The sequence below is a fragment of the Phalaenopsis equestris genome, unplaced genomic scaffold, assembly GCF_001263595.1.
Source record: "Phalaenopsis equestris unplaced genomic scaffold, ASM126359v1 Scaffold000951, whole genome shotgun sequence".
Taxonomy (NCBI): Eukaryota; Viridiplantae; Streptophyta; class Magnoliopsida; order Asparagales; family Orchidaceae; genus Phalaenopsis; species Phalaenopsis equestris.
In genome coordinates, this window is record NW_018165390.1 from 11,991 (window position 1) to 30,530 (window position 18,540).

Genomic DNA, 18,540 nt, shown 5'->3' on the forward strand with positions numbered 1-18,540 from the left:
TTAGTCTTATCCTAGGTATTCTCGATGTGGTGTATTTATTTTGGATTTGGTTGGTTTCACTTTTATTGTTGTTCTTTCACTTTCCTTTTCAATAGATATTCTATCTCCTTGTTAGACTATGATTAAAAGATCTACTTATTTAATAAAATATTACTTTCCTTCTCTTTAAGCAAGTATATTTAATTTATAATTTCTTATGTATACACTCTCTTATAAAGAGTAAACCAGGTTTATATTCTTTTCATCATGCCTTGTGGTGCTATGATATAGAACTTGCCAACCCATGATATGACAATATCTCCATTTGTTCAAATGCAAAAACAAAATATTGGTTTGTTATATTTTCATAATATGAGCCATCAAATTCATCCTTCTCTGAGTTTTAGGCTTCCAAATTTTTTATTTCCCGTGTATCTTCTAGCATTGATAAAAAAATGTGATAGTTCTTTGATTGAATTCTCAGTAGAAATTAGGACAAAAAAAAATAATTTATTTCTTGAAAACAAATAATACAACCACGAACATATAAAATAAAAGATAAACACCTACAATTTGAGAGTTAGTTGATCTCTCCCAATTCATACAATTCAAGGGGCAAGAAATCTTTCTCAAACCCTAACCCTAAAACACAAAAAAATCTCATGCATAACCCTAACACTAAACATATTAGCTCTATTTATATTAAACAATAATAAACAACAAGTGACTAAATTTTCCTTAGGATACTAGAGAATAAGTTGATCTTAGGCTCAGTCATAACATTACTCCCCTCCTAAAAAGACACATTATCCTCAATATTAAAATAAAAAAAAGAAAATAATGTTGGATCATGTCGTGTGTATAGTGCTCATAAACTGTCTTGAGTCTGTTTCTCGCAATCAGCCCTAACCTTTTTCAATTTCTTAAAAGTATGGGTCGTCACTTTTTCTCACTAAAAGTTATCCTTAGTTTATTTTTCTATGACCACAGTATAAAATTATAACTCTCCTAGCAGTACCATGTAAGTCCCATAAACCTTCTCAACCCTTTTCAAGTCTTATGTAGTGCCCCCTCCAACCTATCTGCCACCTTTCGATGGATCTGCTAACACCAAGATCTTGGACAAACTAGGGTCACCACGAAACAACACCATCTTATCACCCTCCTGAAACTCCATGGCCAAAATTTTCCAATTCATCTTAGTATCTCCTACGGATTGTAACCATTTCATCCAAAGGGAAGAAATTTTTTCATCCTTTAAATGTCTAGCAGTGTCAAAATCAATATTTTGTAAACTCTCCTACTCTTCTACACCTATCATGTCCCTATCAGGACTCCAAAATACTTTTGTCTGCCATCTCAAGCCCTAATTGCTTCACTATTTAAGTAGAGATAAAGTTGTTGGTGACCCCACTATTTATTAATGCCACTGCATCCTGCCTTCTGATCTACCCCTGATTTTCATAGTGTGGTTCAGTGTTAATCCCACCACTGAATTTAACAAGACTTCTACCACATCCAAGTGAGGGTATTTCTCTCACTCCAACACAGCTTGCATCCCCTACCTCATCATCACACATTTTGAGAATTTGTAATGTCCGATCCTTACAACAGTGTCCTGGAAAAAATTTCTCAGCACACCGAAAACATAACTCCTTGATACTCTTCTCTTGAATCTCTATCATGGTAAGGCATTTCAGTGTCACCCCCAATCGTGACCCATTATTTGTCTTGTGAAGTATTCCACTATACAACAGTGTCCTGGAAAAAATTTCTCAGCACACCAAAAACATAACTCCTTGATACTCTTCTCCTGAATCTCTATCATGGTAAGGCATTTCAGTGTCGCCCCCAATCGTGACCCATTATTTGTCTTGTGGAGTATTCCACTGGACTATTACTGTTTGAGTTTTTGGTATTATTGTGGTGGTAGCAGTTTGGTATGATACTCCACCTGCACTGCTCATGTCAGCTTGTTTTATTGCATTTTTATCTTCAACCAAATGCGCTAATTCCATAATTATGTAATCTTGCGGTCTCAACAAATGAAGCGATGCTCAAATCTTTGACGTCAATCCTTTCATGAAGTTATCTTCCAACACTTCTTATAATATCCCTCTTAAACGGTTAGATAGAATCTCAAATTTCTTACTATACTCCATGACAAATCCTTTCTGGAGCAATGCAAAAAATTGCTTGCGTAAATCCCATTCCTGTGGGGTTCTAAAGCGCTCTAACAAGCAGTTCTTACATTCTTCTCATATTAAGATTATTTGACATTCCCTTCATTGATAATATGCAAGAGTCTTTCCTTCCAAACACAGAGCCGCCATCAATTTTTCCTTCTCTGTCAACCCATTAACAGCAAATTATCCCTCCAAGCAATAGACCCAACCACATAAATCCTCTTTTTCAAAGATCGACATCTTCAACTTCTGTGTATAGAAGCCTCTCAAGTATCGATGTTCATTCCACCAATGAAATGGGGATGGGGTTCCCTTCCTCGAACCATATTGATTTCTCTTCTCACATAAGTCTGAAGCTCCACATAATCAGCTCTCCCGACCCCATACGCTCCAGAATCATCTTCTGCACGGATGACTGCTACAACAAAAGGCACTAATGGGATTGAATGCAGCCCTTTGCCTAGTTTTCATCCACCATGTTTCCCTGTTTGGGTCAAAATCCTTCAAATTGATATTCTCCTGCACAAAATTGTTCGTCGTCCCATTCTACTGGTTGCCTCTCGTTCCAACCATCTGGTTGACATGTTGATCCTTCCAATTGTTTATGCTTGAGTTCACTTTCATTTCCTTCACCCAATCTCAAAGCTCCAAATCCACCTTAGGTAATGATTTTGACAAACATTTTCTGCTAGTTTCCCTTTGCAGGCGGTGGAGAGTTTGTGTGGGGCTCCGTAATCTTCTTTATCATTTCTTCTTAGGTTAAATACCTCCCTTTTATGTTTGAGAAATGCTCCTCCATTCAATATCTGATTGGACAAACATTTTCTACAAATTTCCTCCAAGTACTCAACAGTTTTGAAAATCCCTTATGTCGCAATTCCATCTACCTCAACTATTTCGATTTTGAGGAACTCTACACAAGATTCATTGCGTAACTCCTGCACGCTATGCGAGACATTATGATACTGGAATCCTTGTCTGCGGATTCAGAGTGGGCATCGTGTGGAACACAAGAAAAGCACGAAATTCCTGTATCCAGGTTTTCCCATAACTTATGCACGCCGTGCAGGACTCCGGACGCGATGACCCAAGAATCCCTGTACATGGGTTGGAAGTAAATCTCAAAACATCATGAAGAACTCCAAGAAGATTTCATCCAAAATTCTTGTACGTGATTCAGCGGGGAACACTGGATGCCAAGATCCTTTGCTGGCCTCCGCTGCCTGTACGATGCAATTTGTGAGCCATAATCTAAGTGAAGCCACAATTTTTCCGTCCCCTTCCCGACGAGCAACACTGCAATCATGTTGTCCCCTTCCCAGCAAGCGACACTGTAATCCCATCATCCCTTTCCCAGCAAGCTCTAATCGTGACTGTATCGCACAACCAAGTCACAAAGCGATGTGCAATTAGGTCTTCCCAGTGTCGTATGTCATGGTGCCTTTGTTTGACCTCCCCAATTGCTCGGATCGTGCCTGCTTCAGGCAGCTAAGTAAAGAACGAAAGGCTGCAGGATCTCGTAATTGATTCCCAAAATCAATTTCTCTAATAACAATGAAAAGACTCTCCTTAAAAACTAGGGCAAAACAAATATTTTGTGCCACTAAAACAAATAATACAACCATGAACATATATAAGATAGGATAAAAACCTACAATTCTAGAGGTAGGTGATCTCCAAATTATCAAAATTTGAGAGAAAGCAAATCTCTCCCCAACCCTAAAGCTAAGTCACAACATTAATCTCATGCATGAAAAGCAAATCTCTCCCCAACCCTAAAGCTAAGTCACAGCATTAATCTCATGCATGAATCTAACCCTAAACATATTAGCCCTATTTATACTAAACAATAATAAATGACAAATGACACCCTTAGGCTTCATCATAACATTGTCACTCCACGCCTTTCTTTTGGCCTGAGAGCCCGACCATCATATTTCTTATAGATAACATGTATCGTGCAGCTAGCAAATTGTCAAGCTTTGGATATCTGAGTATGGAGTTTGGTTCATCAATACGTGCTTTCAATTCTCCCCTTACTTCAATAATAGAATCCCTAATTTTAAGAAAGGCTTCATTCATAGTAATGATTCCCAAAACTTTGAAATCAGAGTTAACATCTTGAAAAAAATCAAACACATGCTCATTTCAAAGCCTTTTTCTGTGTTTTCTTGCATCCTCTAAAAACCACATTCAACTTCAAGGAATAGACCCTTATCATGCCAAAATTCAAAACAGTTATAACTTTAGTGAATGTGTTTTCACCTTATCAGTTATTTCATTTCTAAACCAGAGTGGATTTCTTCGACAATGTCCAAAATTTCTTTTGCAGTTATGTAGCAGAGATAGGTTATTCCAATCTTAGACCCCTTAAAACATATGAGCCAAGCCAGGATTAAGGAATTCAAAGCTTCCCATGAATTACAAGTGACACATCTTTGAATGATTTTATTAAGATACTTGTCAGATATCCGACCATCCCACTTCCTCTTGTCATAAGAATAGCTGGCTAAAACCATTAACAAAAATTAATTCCAATAAACATGAATTAAGTTATTTGGAAATATTGACCTTCATCTATGGGATGGAAATTTTATCCATGAAATGCTAGCGAAGGTCATGCTTTTTGTGGAGAAGGTTCCTCAGTGGTTGACCCTTCCTTGAGAACCATGATTACCACTGAACTTTGGATTATCACTCAGAACTTAATTTTAATGCCATAAACATGATATAATTTCTGAAAGAAGATAAATTTACGTCATTTATACTAAATTACTAGGTGAATCTTCACATCTATATCTAAAACTGTACAAGGATAATGTGTTGCTTTTTCCAGGTATGTTAGACCACTACATGGCAGGAATAAATGCAGAGAACATGAAATGATTACAACAGCATATAGATGGAAGAATTAATATTAGAATGGAAAAAATCAAGGAACACCAGCCACGAAAGTTCACTGTTGTAGGTTGTAATGTCAGACATTCGATAAAGGGTTCTGAACAAAACCGGATCGTTGATTTATGCAAAAACTGCCAAACTACATACCAAATTAAACCAAAGCTTGATCTTTTTAACTCTTAAGTTTGTAATAAGATTCGCAGCAAAACTTGTAACATCATCAAAGTTTATGATTGCAACACACGGACAACAATTGTCATAAGAAGTATCTACCAGATAAAGTATAGGGAAACAGTGGGTTTTTTCTTGAAATATCTGCATTTGCATCACCAAATCAAAAAATTACAAAATGTGCATGTATGCCTCCTATCATATACAAAAGTGTGACCTATCATCCATAAAAATATAGAAGAAAGAGTACTATGATAATCTACATGCTTTAAAACAAAAGAACTATCAAGAGCAAGCACAGACACAATGGGCTTTTTAATACTAATATACATAGAAAATCATGTAATAAACCCAAATGCTTGGTTAAGTGGATAGAAAATTAATTTCAACTTGGAAGGTTTCTAAAACCTCTAAACCAGCCTGTCCCCTTGGTCATGTCCCAACATACAAATTCATTCGTTTAAATAACATAACTCTACAAGAAAAGCTCTTTAGCTATGGTTTCCTAATCATATGAACCACCATAAGAAGGCACAGAGAATAAAAATCATTATAAAATCTGGAAATTAAAGCGAGAAAGAACCACGAAAAATATTATTGATGCCAATGTTCTTGGTTCACGATTTCTCTTTACCTATATCTGTGTCAAAAGAATATTAGTAAAATGAATTGTTTTGACATGCAATACTCACTTTCAATAGAATGTGATCCTCTTATGTCACCAATAACTCCTACATTTTTTGGGTTCACTAAGGGTTATGTTCAGCTTAATGCATTAAAGAAAACAATCAACTAAGGATTCTGAAATTGTAGTTATATAATACAAATAAGTGTAACATGCAAGGTACTATAAATATATAGATAATGAAACTATACTAGCTCTAACAAACAATATTACAAAGAAAATAATTGGTAATTCAGCAAATGAAGAACACTATTGTTCACATAACAAAGACCATGTCGTATTTTACAGCTCCTAAAATTACCAAATTAAAGGGATGTAACACAAGATAATTTGTGCATTTGTACGGAACTAGAAGCCATGTCATTGCATTTGAATTTATAAATTTAGCGCTATAAATATCAAGATTTGGTAATTATTTAAACTACTAATCAGACAAAAAAAAAACATAGGAGATGAAAGTTACAACAACTTCTGAGATAAGAAAAACTGTAAATACACCGTGAAACTCATTATAAACACAAACAAATTTTACCGTATTGGAGACAATCATACAAAAAACGACCTAAAGATAAGTCTCTAAATTATTATCTTTATCATTTAAGATGGCTCAAAAATGACTGCTGACCAAAAAAACAATTCTATTAAAAGCTCTAAAAGAATTCCAGATTGAACTCAGTTAAGTAAAAACTCTTTAACTTGATATCTAAGTTTACAAAAAAAAAATAATAAATAAAAATTATAGGCCTTAAATTTTTGGAAACCTACAGCAAGTGCAAAGTACAGTAGCAGTGGAAAACTAGTAATACATAGTAAAATTGAAAAAAAAAAATCATAGGATTTTTATGTAAATTCATTGGGATTCCTGCAAATTATGTAAGATAAGATATGCATCAATTTATTTATTTTATATAAACAAAACATGCATGCGCTGTATGTGCAAGTAACAAATGTCATGGATGAACCCGTAAAAGAAGAATCCATCCGAGTATACATTAGAAAATACAAGTCATAGTGCTTTCTTTTTCCTTCAAAAGGATTGTAGCCAAAGAGAAAGACACTAAGCACAGTATGCTTTAAGCAACCTCTCATACATAAAGCAGAGGCCTTTACATGAAAAAAAAGATGTGTTAGAGATAAATGAACCTTTGCAAATGTGTTCGCAAGATCATCACCAGATAACGAGCATAAGTCATCACCCTGCCAAAAAACATCACAGCCAGTGTTCAAGCTGTCAGTATTCAGATTAAAGTACATATTTTACAGTGAAGTTATATGAAAATTCAAACGAACACTTAAAATTTAGAAAAATTGATAATAACTCATAAAAAAAGCATAAATAACAGCACAAATATAATCCCAACTATTTTTTTTTAAATCACTCAACAGAAATAGAAATGCAGTAAATAGATCTTGGCAAATTTGAAATAGATCATGCCCCAACTTCATACTTTTAGGCATTACACCACAGAAATTTGTCCTGCATCCACCATAAGAAAAAAATAAATTATATATATATATATATAATCCATGTTCACAATAAAATTATGTTATTTAGTCTTCTTAAATTTTGAGATTATCTAAAGAATATTCCTTAAAATAAGGATAACCACCTAAAATATCCAAGATGAAGTTTAAAACCTCCTTGTAGATGTCTACAAGTTTAAAGGACTAGTTTTATAAGTTATACTAAACTATCTCTTATTGAAAACAATTCTCATAGACTCTGTTTGGGGCAGTTGTAGTTTATCAATAATCTGTTAACAAGCAGCTGATCCAGATAAGCTGATCCCGATAAGCTGACTGGTTGTTTGGTTTGTGCATTTGGAAAAAAAATGATTTGCAGTTGTTTCTGGATAAATGATCATTCTGCCCCTATACAGTAGTATTGTTTGCAACAGAACTGTCATAGTGATACATTTCATACTTGAGAAGCAAAAAATAATTTCAGAACAGTAGAAAAAATAAGATACATACCACACATAGCAGTGAATGTCGAGTGTACTTAAAAAAGAAAAATTATTAAATTTACAATAAAAAAATATGATAATATTAATTTTAAAATTCAGCCAGCGTATGTCACGAGCTACGTCGTCCTCCAGGGATGTCACCCAATCCCGATCACTATCGGCAGCCACCAACCCCGAACAAAAATCATAACACCTTCATTATTTTTTTCCACCATACAAGATTTTAGCAATAAACCAGTCATAAGACAAACACCAACTAGGCAGAAACCACCCCCCATCATAGCTCCATCATAACCCCCAAATAGCCACAACCCAGTTCCAACATAATCGCCAATCAGGCAGAAACCACCACCCATTACAGCCACAACCCAGTTCCAATATAACATTCTTAAAGGAATAACTCTCTAATTTTCTAATTAAACCAAGACAAGAAAATAACAAATATATACAACTCAGACTAAACTTCATAGAATTGGAGAGAAATTAAAATCATCATGATAAGAAAGAAAAAAAAACACAATAATAGATAATTAAGGGAGAATAATATCACTCCATCAAATGCAGCAGCAGACTCACGGTTTCTTAAACCTTGGGTGGGGGCCCATATGGCTCACAATTATATACATATCAACGCACTCTCTCAAGTTGGGTTGTATATATCATACATCCTAAACTTGTTGCTGAGATCGCTAAAATGATGTCGAGGAAGAGACTTGGTAAGAATTTCAGCAATCTGATACTGAGTTGGGATATAGCTTAGCTGAACAACCCCTACATTGACCTTCTCAGAGATGAAATGTCTGTAAATCTTTATATTTTTGGTTTGATCACAGTGCCCCAGATTTTTTAAAATATTGATGGTTGATTGATTATTACTGAACATCTAATAGTTTTTTTGTTCTCCATGTGTAGTTCCACCATTAATTTTTTTAGCCATATTCCTTCATAAATTCCTAAGATCAGGGCATGATATTCGAATTCTGCACTACTTCTTGCCACTGCGACTTGCTTTTTACTTCTCCAAGTAACCAGGTTATTCCATCAAAATGACAATAACCCTTAGTAGGTCTTATGTCAGTCAGTTCTCCTTCCCAATTAGTATCAATGTAGATCTCAATGTTATGGTTCTCCATTTTCTTGAATATCAATCCACTTCCTAGAATCATCTTTAGGTTTCTCAGGATTCAAAAAACCACTTCTAAATAATCTTAATTTGAATCATTCATATCTTTGCTCACTATCAGGTCTTGTATGTGAAAGATAAATAAGTTTCCCCACAAGTCATTGATACCTCCCCTTTTCAATTGGGGTGTTACATTTTCATTTTGATGCCTGTCAATTTGGATCCCAATCCATAAGAGTATTTGTTTGTTTTTACCCAAACATTCATGTCTCCCTTAATAAGTCAAGGATATATTTTCTATGAGGTATGATTGTCTACTTTCAATCTAGTTGCTTCCATTCCTAGGAAGTATCTTAAAGATCCAAGATCTTTGATCTTCAACTTAGAAGTTATTAGTTTTTCATTGTTTCAAATTACCTTACATATAAATGTCATCTACATATATAATGAGGATGACAATTGTACCTTCTTGATTTAATTTCACAAGCAAAGTGTGATTATGCTTTCTCAATTTGGTTTCACAAACAAACTATGATCATCCTGGCACTGATAGTATCAATTGACAAGAATAGCTATGGTGAGCCATTAAACCATATCTCTGGGAAATTATTTCAACACCTACAATAATTTATTTAGTTTGCACATCAATTAATTATTTGTGTTGTTCTTTAATCTTGGTGGTATCTCCATTTACACTTCTCCCACAAGATCCTCATTAAGAAATTTATTTTTAATGTCTACCTGATTTAAAGGCCAATTTTGATTGACACCGAATGATAATAATACTCTTACTATGTTGAATTTTTCCACTGATGCAAATGTCTTTTGAAAGTTGATCTCATAAAACTGAGTGAATCCTTTCACTACAAGTCTAGCCTTTAACATATATGCTCCCATATGCTTTATTTTTTATAGTAAATACCCATCTGCACTATTAAGTTCTTTTAACAGTTGGCAGAGTCGTTATGATTAAGGCACCATTCTTCTCAAAGAAAAGAATATGTTCTTCCATAGCCTTTTTTCAAGCAATAATAGATAAAACCTCTTAAATTAAATTTAGAACACACAAATTATTCAATTTTTGAACAAAAGATTGTAGGAGGATGATAATTTTCAATCCTTGAGCCTTTTTATGCTTCAATCTGCTTTAGTTGACAAGTTTCTTCTTCCATAACTTTTAGTCCTTATGATATATTGATCCAACCTTTGTCTGAGTAATTGGGGTGTATGGAGTTGGTTTTGGTGATTTGCATTCTTGATTCTATATATTTTCCCTTACATGGTCACTAGGTATTTCTTTCTAGAGTACACACGGAGTACTTGATTCTTAGTGGGAGCAGTGAGAGGATTTAGTGTGGCGGGTTCATTTTCAAATTGATTTGTAATAGTGGGACAAGAGTGGATTTAGTGTGGCGGGTTCATTTTCAAATTGATTTGTGATAGTGGGACAAGAGTGGGTTCATCAAGGATATGAAAGAGGTGAGCTTGAGGTTCCTAAATGGTACCCCAAATTTGATATTCTCTTCAAATTTCGTTTAAAATGTTAGATTTAGAGTAATATGATTAGTTTTCATAGGTGACATCCACGGAGTTGTAAAATTTTTATGATAATGGAGAGTAATATTTATGGCCCTCTTTGTTTGAAGAGTAGCCCACAAAGTTGTATTTGATTGACCTAGGATCAAGTTAGGTTTAGTGTGGTTGATGTAGATAGAACATAGGCAATGCAAATTTTTAGGAGTAGGTTAGAGGTGAAGGACTGAATGTGAGAGTATGGTTTTATGAGGGTTTTGACAGGTTTATTAAAGTTTAGTATTTTGTTAGTATCGTATTTATGAGATAAGTGGATCTTAGAATTATATTCACCCGTAAGTGTTTGGATACATTGTTAGTGAATATAATTGAATGGGCCACCTCGATGAGACATTTGTTTTTTCTCTTGGCCACACCATTTTGTTGGGGTGTGTTAACACAATAACTTATATGAATGTTGTCGTTTTTGGATAGACAAGGACCATAGTTAAGTCATAATATTCTTTTGCATTATTAGTTTTGAGAATCTAAATTTTACTCTAAAATTGATGAGGATTATATTGTGGAAGGTTTCAATATGCTGGAAGTTTTAGAATTTTTTTTCATAAGAAAGGTCCAAGCGGATCTGGTGTGATCATCAATGAAGGTGGCAAATCACCTAGCCCCTTGTATTTTTCATTTTTGAGGGCCCCTAAATATCACTGTGAACCATAGAGAATGAATATGTTAGCTTGTATTTCAGGCTTGGGTACACTTGTCAAGTAGGTTTAATAGGTTTGTAAGTTTCACACTGATAAAAAAAAGGCTTTTGGTTGATAAACAAAAAATTATATAATTTTTCAATATAATAGAAATTAGGATGTTAATGATGAAAATATCACAACATAACTTGACTCTCGTGAAATATACTCAGATACAAGACTTGACTCGAAGGACTGTGAATGATCGGGATGATCCTTTTGAAGTGGGAATCATAGTAAGTAGATAAAATCCATAATACATGTCAATACAAATAAATCACTTTCCCAGAGTCTATCACATGAAATTCACACAAATTAAGGTAAAATTTAGTAATGCAATTCATGTCATGAGTAAGTTTACTGATAGATAGTAAATTAAATTTAAGTTTAGGAACATAAAACATAGATTAAAGAATAAGATTCTTTATGAGTTTCACACTTCCTCTTCTTTCCACAGATGAGAGAGTCATATGCGGTTCTAACTACAGTATGGTGTTTTCAAGAATGGAAAGGTTGAAAATCAATGAAATCACCTGACATGTGATCAAATGCTTTAGAGTCCACGATCCAAGGATGATTATTTTTGTTGAGAGCAACAAGAGCAAATAGAAGACTACATTGATGTGGTAGAAAGCTCAAAATATTGTCCCAAAAGTCTTTTGAGAGCTTCAAGTTGTTCCATGCTGAATGAACTATATTCATGAGGCTTGTCTTCCTTTGATGTTGTGTTTACTTGATTTTGCCCATTACATTTGAATTTATTGAGCTTACGCTTTCCATAAATTTTCTAATAGTTCTCCTTCAGATGACCAGCTTCTTGCAATGTTCACACCACGGAATGTTCATCTTTGATTTGTTGTCCTGAGATGATTTGTGAGTGTATAAAGTTGAGTTGTCAAAACTTAATATATATGGTGGGATTATGTGACATCGTGAGTTTCTTTCTGTTTTCTTCCTTTTGTACTTCAATAAACGCTTCACAAATTAAGAAAAGTGTTTGGTTCCCATGATTCTTCATTTTACTTCATCTAGTTCCATGTTGAGTTTTAAGAGGAACATGAAGTTTCTCTTCTATTCAAAATTGGTTTTGTAAAGAGTAGACTTATGAGCACCTTTATATGTAAGTTTCACAAATATCGAGTTGGAGCTAATATCTAAAGAGAGTGTTGAAGTATTGAGTACCAGTCAACTCAGCTTGCCACAAGTCGTATAATCTAGTTTCAATGTCAAACAACTTAGAAGTGTTGTCAACACTTGAATAAGTCTCCCTTGCGGCATCTCAAATTTCTTTTGTTGTTTTGGTATCAAAGAGAATCCATGTAAAGTTTAGGAGAAAACTTTTAAGAGAATAAACTCTACAAGAAAATAAAAAATATATATAACTCAGACTAACTCTCATAAAATTGGATGAAAATTCAAATCAACATGATAAGAAGGAAATAAAAACGTAATAATGGATAGCTAAGGGAAAATAATTTCTCCCTCTCAAATGTCATAGCGGACCCATGACTTTGTGAATCGTGGGTGGACCCATGTGGTCCACGGTTATATGCATAGCAACAATTTTGAATGGAGTACAATCCCTTATTGTTGTGTCTCCTAAGAATGGCCTGATTTGAGCTCTGTTCCTTTATTTGAATACCAACAACATCAAAGTGAATTGAACAGTTATTGTCATGGGTGAGGTTATGAACTAAGAAAAGATTATGTGATAGTTAAGGGACTTGATGTAGAGTGGATAAAATAGGCTGATTGGTGATATGGGGATTATTCCACTGTCAGTGTGAGAGTTTGGTAGAGAATTGCCATCACCAATGGCAACTTGCTCAGATCCTGTGTATCCAGTAGGTTGCTGATGTTGTGAATGCAGAATGGATAGAGTAAGCTTACGCTTCGATGTAAAGAGTATTTCAATGTCAGTGTGAGAGATTAGTAGAGGATTTCCATCACCAATGGTAACTTGCTCAGATCCTGTGTATTCAGTAGTTTACTGAAGTTCTAAATCGTCGTTGGTAAAATGAGATGATGCAATACTATCCAGAATCCAATCATTGTTAAAGGGAGAAGAATCAACTAGTAGTGTTGTCTTGTTTTTGGATGTTGTTGGAGTGTAGGACAGTTGGCCCTATGCCAACATATGTAAGCCGAATGACATTTCTTGCCATAAATTTGACAGGTAATTGATGTTTTGGTTAATTGTTGTTGTTGTATGCTTTTGGTATTGTTTTAAGGGTGTATGGTTAGAGAATTGTTCCTGCCACGTCCCTGTTGGTTGGCCTGAAATTTCGGCCACTGAAGGACAGAAGAGCCATGGATTATAGTGTTGGTTGTTTAGCATTTTCTTCTTGAATATTGATCTCCTCACTGCAGAGGTGTGAGTACCGTTCATTTAGGTAAATAGGATCTGACCTTGTGCTGATTACAGTCTTGAATGATTGATATGTGGTTGGTAGACCTTTGAAGGTGTAGAGTATAATATACTCCATGTCTAGCTTATACCCAGCAGCTGCTAACCGGTCTACTATGGATTCGACGTGGGCTGGGTATTAAGGCATAATTTCATTCTTCATAATGGCATGGTGTTCATTTTTCAGTTGAATTTAATTTGGATCGATTTGTGGATTATAGACGTGAGGAGAGAGTTCTTCATATGGCTGTTGAATCTAGGAAGAGAAAATGAGGTACTATAGTATGAGAGATAGCGGAGTATAATGTTGCAGACATATTTTAAGATATATAAGTTTCCATAGGGTGTAATCTGAATTGAGGGGAAGGAGTGGTGTTGTTGTTAATGAATTGAAGAGATTATAAGGAATTTCTATTCAAGATGCCTTCAAAACCATTTGCAGTGAATAACTTCAGGATTTGAGAACTCCAAATAGGGCAATTATCAGATGCTAGAGCTGTATTGGCAAGTGGTTTGACATTGGTGATCAGAAATTTTAGTTATGGTGGGATAGCAGTGGCTGTAGTAATTCACCTTGTGAAGAAATGGAAAATTAAAATAAATTAGTTTCTAAAGCTACCTAAATTCTTTAGCCTCAATTCCAAAATTTTAAATGATTTATGATTTGATTGTACGCTTTTGCATTGTCATAAGATCAGCACTTCTAACAGATACTTTACAGGTAAATACATTGGATAACATTCCTCGCATTCTAAGCTCAATTAATGAATGTTTAATTCAAAGAACATACTTATTAAAAGGTGTCTCCAAAACAAGGCCATCATAAAATGAAAAGGAACATGCTTCACTTCAAGTCTCCAGAAGAGTATTATGTGCAGCCACGCGACATTCTTACGAAGATATATGGGTATCAACCCAGCTTTTCCCTGGTTCCTTTGATAATCCTTGACTTTTCACCTTATCTCGAATGAAAGTTTTACCATCCCAAATACCCGTAAAAGTATCTATAGTAGAAAAAGTAATGTAAGGTGAAGCATCTTCTGGTTTCATTTCTAAAATCCTTTTTGCAATACACTTAACTAGTTCTGCATCACCGTGGACTTTACATGAAGCAAGCAAAGTTTCCCAAACAATGTTGTCTGGCTCAACTGGCATGGCATAAATGAAGTCCAAAGCCTCACTAAGCTTATTAGAACGGCCAAGGAGATCAACCATGCAACCATAATGTTCCATCCTGTGCTCCAATCCATAATGTTCAGTCATCATATTGAAGTACTCCCAACCCGCAGCAACCAGCCCGACTCGGCTAAAAGAGGCAAGAATACCGATGAAAGTGAATTCGTCGGGCTTAATGCCTGACTTCTGCATCTCACTGAACAAATATAAAGCCTTTTTCACAAAACCATGCTGTGAAAATCCCATGATCATTGCATTCCAAGAGACAATATCTCTTTCATTCAAGTAATTAAAGAATGTAAATGCAGAGTTTATGCTTCCACACTTAGCATACATGGTTATAAGAGAGTTTGCAACAAATAGGCTAGCATCCAACCCCATTTTTACAATCCTTCCATGTAACTGTTCTCCTGAAGGAAGGCTTGACAATGTAGAACAAGCACGGATTGCACTGGTGATGCAAAATATTGGTGGGCTTTGCCCTTCGCGCAGTATATGAAGGAACAATAAGAATGTTTCTCTTCCAAGTTCATTTTGACTATAGCAAGTCATCATTGCAGTCCATGAAATAACATCCCTAAAATTCATTAACTGAAACAGTTTCTCAGCCATTTTAGTTTCCCTGCATCTTCCATAGAGCGTTATAAGTGAATTGCCAACTGAAACATCTGAAAAGAAATTATTTCTAATGACATAAGCATGAACTTCTTTACCCTTGCCGATATCCTCCAAGGCTGACAAAACCCCTATCATGCATGTAACAACAAATGGATCAATTTCCATCTTTTCTTCTATCATTTTCTTGAACAATAATATTGCATTTTTATAGTAAGCATTCTGCATGTAAGCCACCAGCAGTGAAGTCCGCGAGACAGCATCATGATCAATCCTGTCAAAGACTATAACTGCTTCTCTCATCTCTCCACATCTTCCATACATTGCAATAAGTGCTGACCCCAAAGGAGTATCTAATTCAATATCAAGCTTAATCATGCATCCATGCACTTGGGTTGCTTGTCTAAGCTTGTCAGGCTCATCAAAAACCTTGAAGACACTCACAAACGTCATCCCTACGGGCCAAATTCCACCAGAAATCATCTCCCTGAATAGCCTAAAGACCGACACTGGACATTCATGTGGGTAGCAATTTGCCAAGCAGGTGAACATGGTAGTCCAAGTCACCACATCTTTCTCTGCAGTCTCATAGAAAATTCTCCACGACTCCTCTACTTTACCACACCTCGCATACATATCAATCATGGTGCCAGCTACAAATGTATGTTGGGTAAAGCCGATTTTGAGAGCGCTGCCATGAATTTGAATCCCAGTTTGTAAATCTCTTCCATGAGTACAACCAGTAAAAATGCTACCAAACACAAAGTTGTTAGGTGAAATCCTCAAGCTCAGCATTCTCCCAAAAAGTAGAATTATATCTTTGATCCTGCACATATGAGAGTAAGTCGAGTTCATTATGGACCAAGTGACGGCATTTGGGTGGGGTATTTCGTTGAATAGTTGGTGTGCATATGTGACAGAACTTGACCCATATGCATGAAGGATATTGTTTGAGAGGAAAATAGAAGAATGGATGCAGCCGAGTTTGAAGGCGACGCAGTGAACTGCCCTGGGATCGGCTGCTTGGCTTCCTTTAAGGAAAGAGGAGAGCTTGTCGGGAAGAATAAAAGGGTAAGAGGATTGCATTGGAATGGGAAAAGGGGGATTTTTTGGGTGGTCTTGTTCATGGCTTGGTTGCGTCTAGGGTTTGGAACGATGGGTCTGCGTAAGCTTTGAGATTGAAAAGGGTATTACTGCTAGAGACAGGAGTGCGAAGAAACTCGATGCTTGGAAGTTCTACTAGAGTTTTCTCTCCTCTCCTCTCCTTCCCGCGCCACCTTTTTCAAAACCCTAATTTTTTTTAGTCCCATGAGTGCGGCTCAAGAAGTCTATAAACGACGGAAAGAGTTTTCTCTCCTCTCCTCTCCTTCCCGCGCCACTTTTTTCAAAACCCTAATTTTTTTTAGTCCCGTGAGTGCGGCTCAAGAAGTCTATAAACGACGGAACCCTGGCGCTACGTGCTCGGCAAACAACCGTTCTATCATAATTTGTTATGACAATATTTCTAAGATCTCAAAATTAAGGGCCGTTTGGGCGGGCTTATTGGGGAGTGCAGCGGCGATTTGAGAGCGCCGCCACAATGTTTGGAAAAAGGCGTTCGTTGAGCGTTTTCGTGCCGCCACCATCTGTGCGTCGTAAATTTCTTATTAGGCACGACCACGAGATTGAATTTGAGAGCGCCGCCACAATGTTTGGAAAAGGCGTTCGTTGAGCGTTTTTGTGCCGCCACCATTCGTGCGTTGTAAATTTCTTATTAGGCACGACCACGAGATTGGTCCCGCGTCCTTCGTCCGCGACTCGCGTTAGGGTAAGAAATTCCTCATGTGCCCTTCTCGTCTCTGCTCTCCCTCGCCCCCTCCCTCTCTGATCTTTCTGCTCTTCACCCTCGTCGTGATCGTTACCGCGTCAAAGGAGGTATTTCCTGTTACCTAGCTGCGATATGGTTTCCTATTACCATTCTCTACGCTGATTCGTTTCTGGAGGTGGCGTTGGAAGGAATGATTTTTCTTTTTCCCTTTCTCTATTACCATTCTCTGCGATTTCTGTTGTGTTTCATTATTTGGCACGGGAATGTTGGTTTAGGAGCCATTCGCGTCGCCATAGTTCAAATATTAGAAAATTTGGGTCGAAATTGTTGTTATAAGTATTGTCAGGCGAATTTTTGCTATTGTTCTGGAGGAGGTGGAATGGTGGTATACCAACTGATGAAAGTGACAAATTTTAACATTGTTGTATTCATTTTGAAAATGTGGTTATGAGCATTTTCGATTGTTATGGTTGCCGAGAGAACTGGAAAGCATAAGTCTTCCTCTTTCATTTCTTGCTTAAAAATTTGGGTTGAAAGTGTTGATGTGTCCTCCTCTTTCATTTCTTGCTTATAATTTATCCCCTCTACATGTTCTGCCAATGGCATCTAAGCAAGTGAGAACTGTTGAATGAAATACAGTTGTCACACTCTATATGTTAGCCCTGTTTTTGCTGTATTTGTGGGAGCTATTTTTATATGTTCAGATGTGTTTACCTACTTAAAGATAAAAGGTGGATCTGGCTCCATTGGCATATGAAATATCTTACATTGGAAAGGCATAATATGGGGTTCGAATGGAATGGTTGCTCTGGCTCCATTGGCATCTGTTGAGGGTGGGTGCAGTTTTATCTTTTATGAAGGTAATACTTATACAAAGTGATTAAAATGGAAGGAATGAAAGATGAAAAGTGCCACAACAGGAGAGAGAGCTGCATGTATGTAGATCATTTTTCTTGTAATGTGTGTGTGTGTGTGTTCATAATATTTGCTCATTTAGCATGTTCTATACATGAGTATTATGCACAAGAAGGTGGTAGGCTCACATGACATATTTCTGTAAACGTTTGCTCTACAAATAGAAGAATATGGCTATGCACATCGAAGATCAAATCCTTTATTATCAATTCTATATCCTAGTTGGCTTCCATCTTATTTGTATACTTAGCTGATTTGTATACCACATGATTTGTATGCAAAGCTTAATAAGTTGCAATTAACATTGGTGCTCTTTTGCCCCAAAAATGATCAAA

The 18,540-nt window shown here is 36.0% G+C and overlaps 1 protein-coding gene across 1 annotated transcript; it reads right to left on the reverse strand.

The window, feature by feature from the left end:
* Positions 1 to 6,852: 6,852 nt before the first annotated feature.
* On the reverse strand, positions 6,853 to 16,816 carry LOC110032482 (pentatricopeptide repeat-containing protein At4g13650-like). The gene is made up of 2 exons (XM_020736131.1): positions 14,483 to 16,816; positions 6,853 to 7,119 (listed from the first exon to the last, which is right to left on the reverse strand). The coding sequence occupies exon 1, from the start codon at positions 16,567 to 16,569 to the stop codon at positions 14,584 to 14,586; it is 1,986 nt and encodes a 661-aa protein (XP_020591790.1). The 5' UTR covers positions 16,570 to 16,816; the 3' UTR covers positions 6,853 to 7,119; positions 14,483 to 14,583.
* Positions 16,817 to 18,540: the final 1,724 nt, after the last annotated feature.

Excerpts from the sequence above, each read along its gene's own strand:
- LOC110032482 (XM_020736131.1), bottom strand. The coding sequence starts at position 16,569 with ATGCAATCCTCTTACCCTTTTATTCTTCCCGACAAGCTCTCCTCTTTC.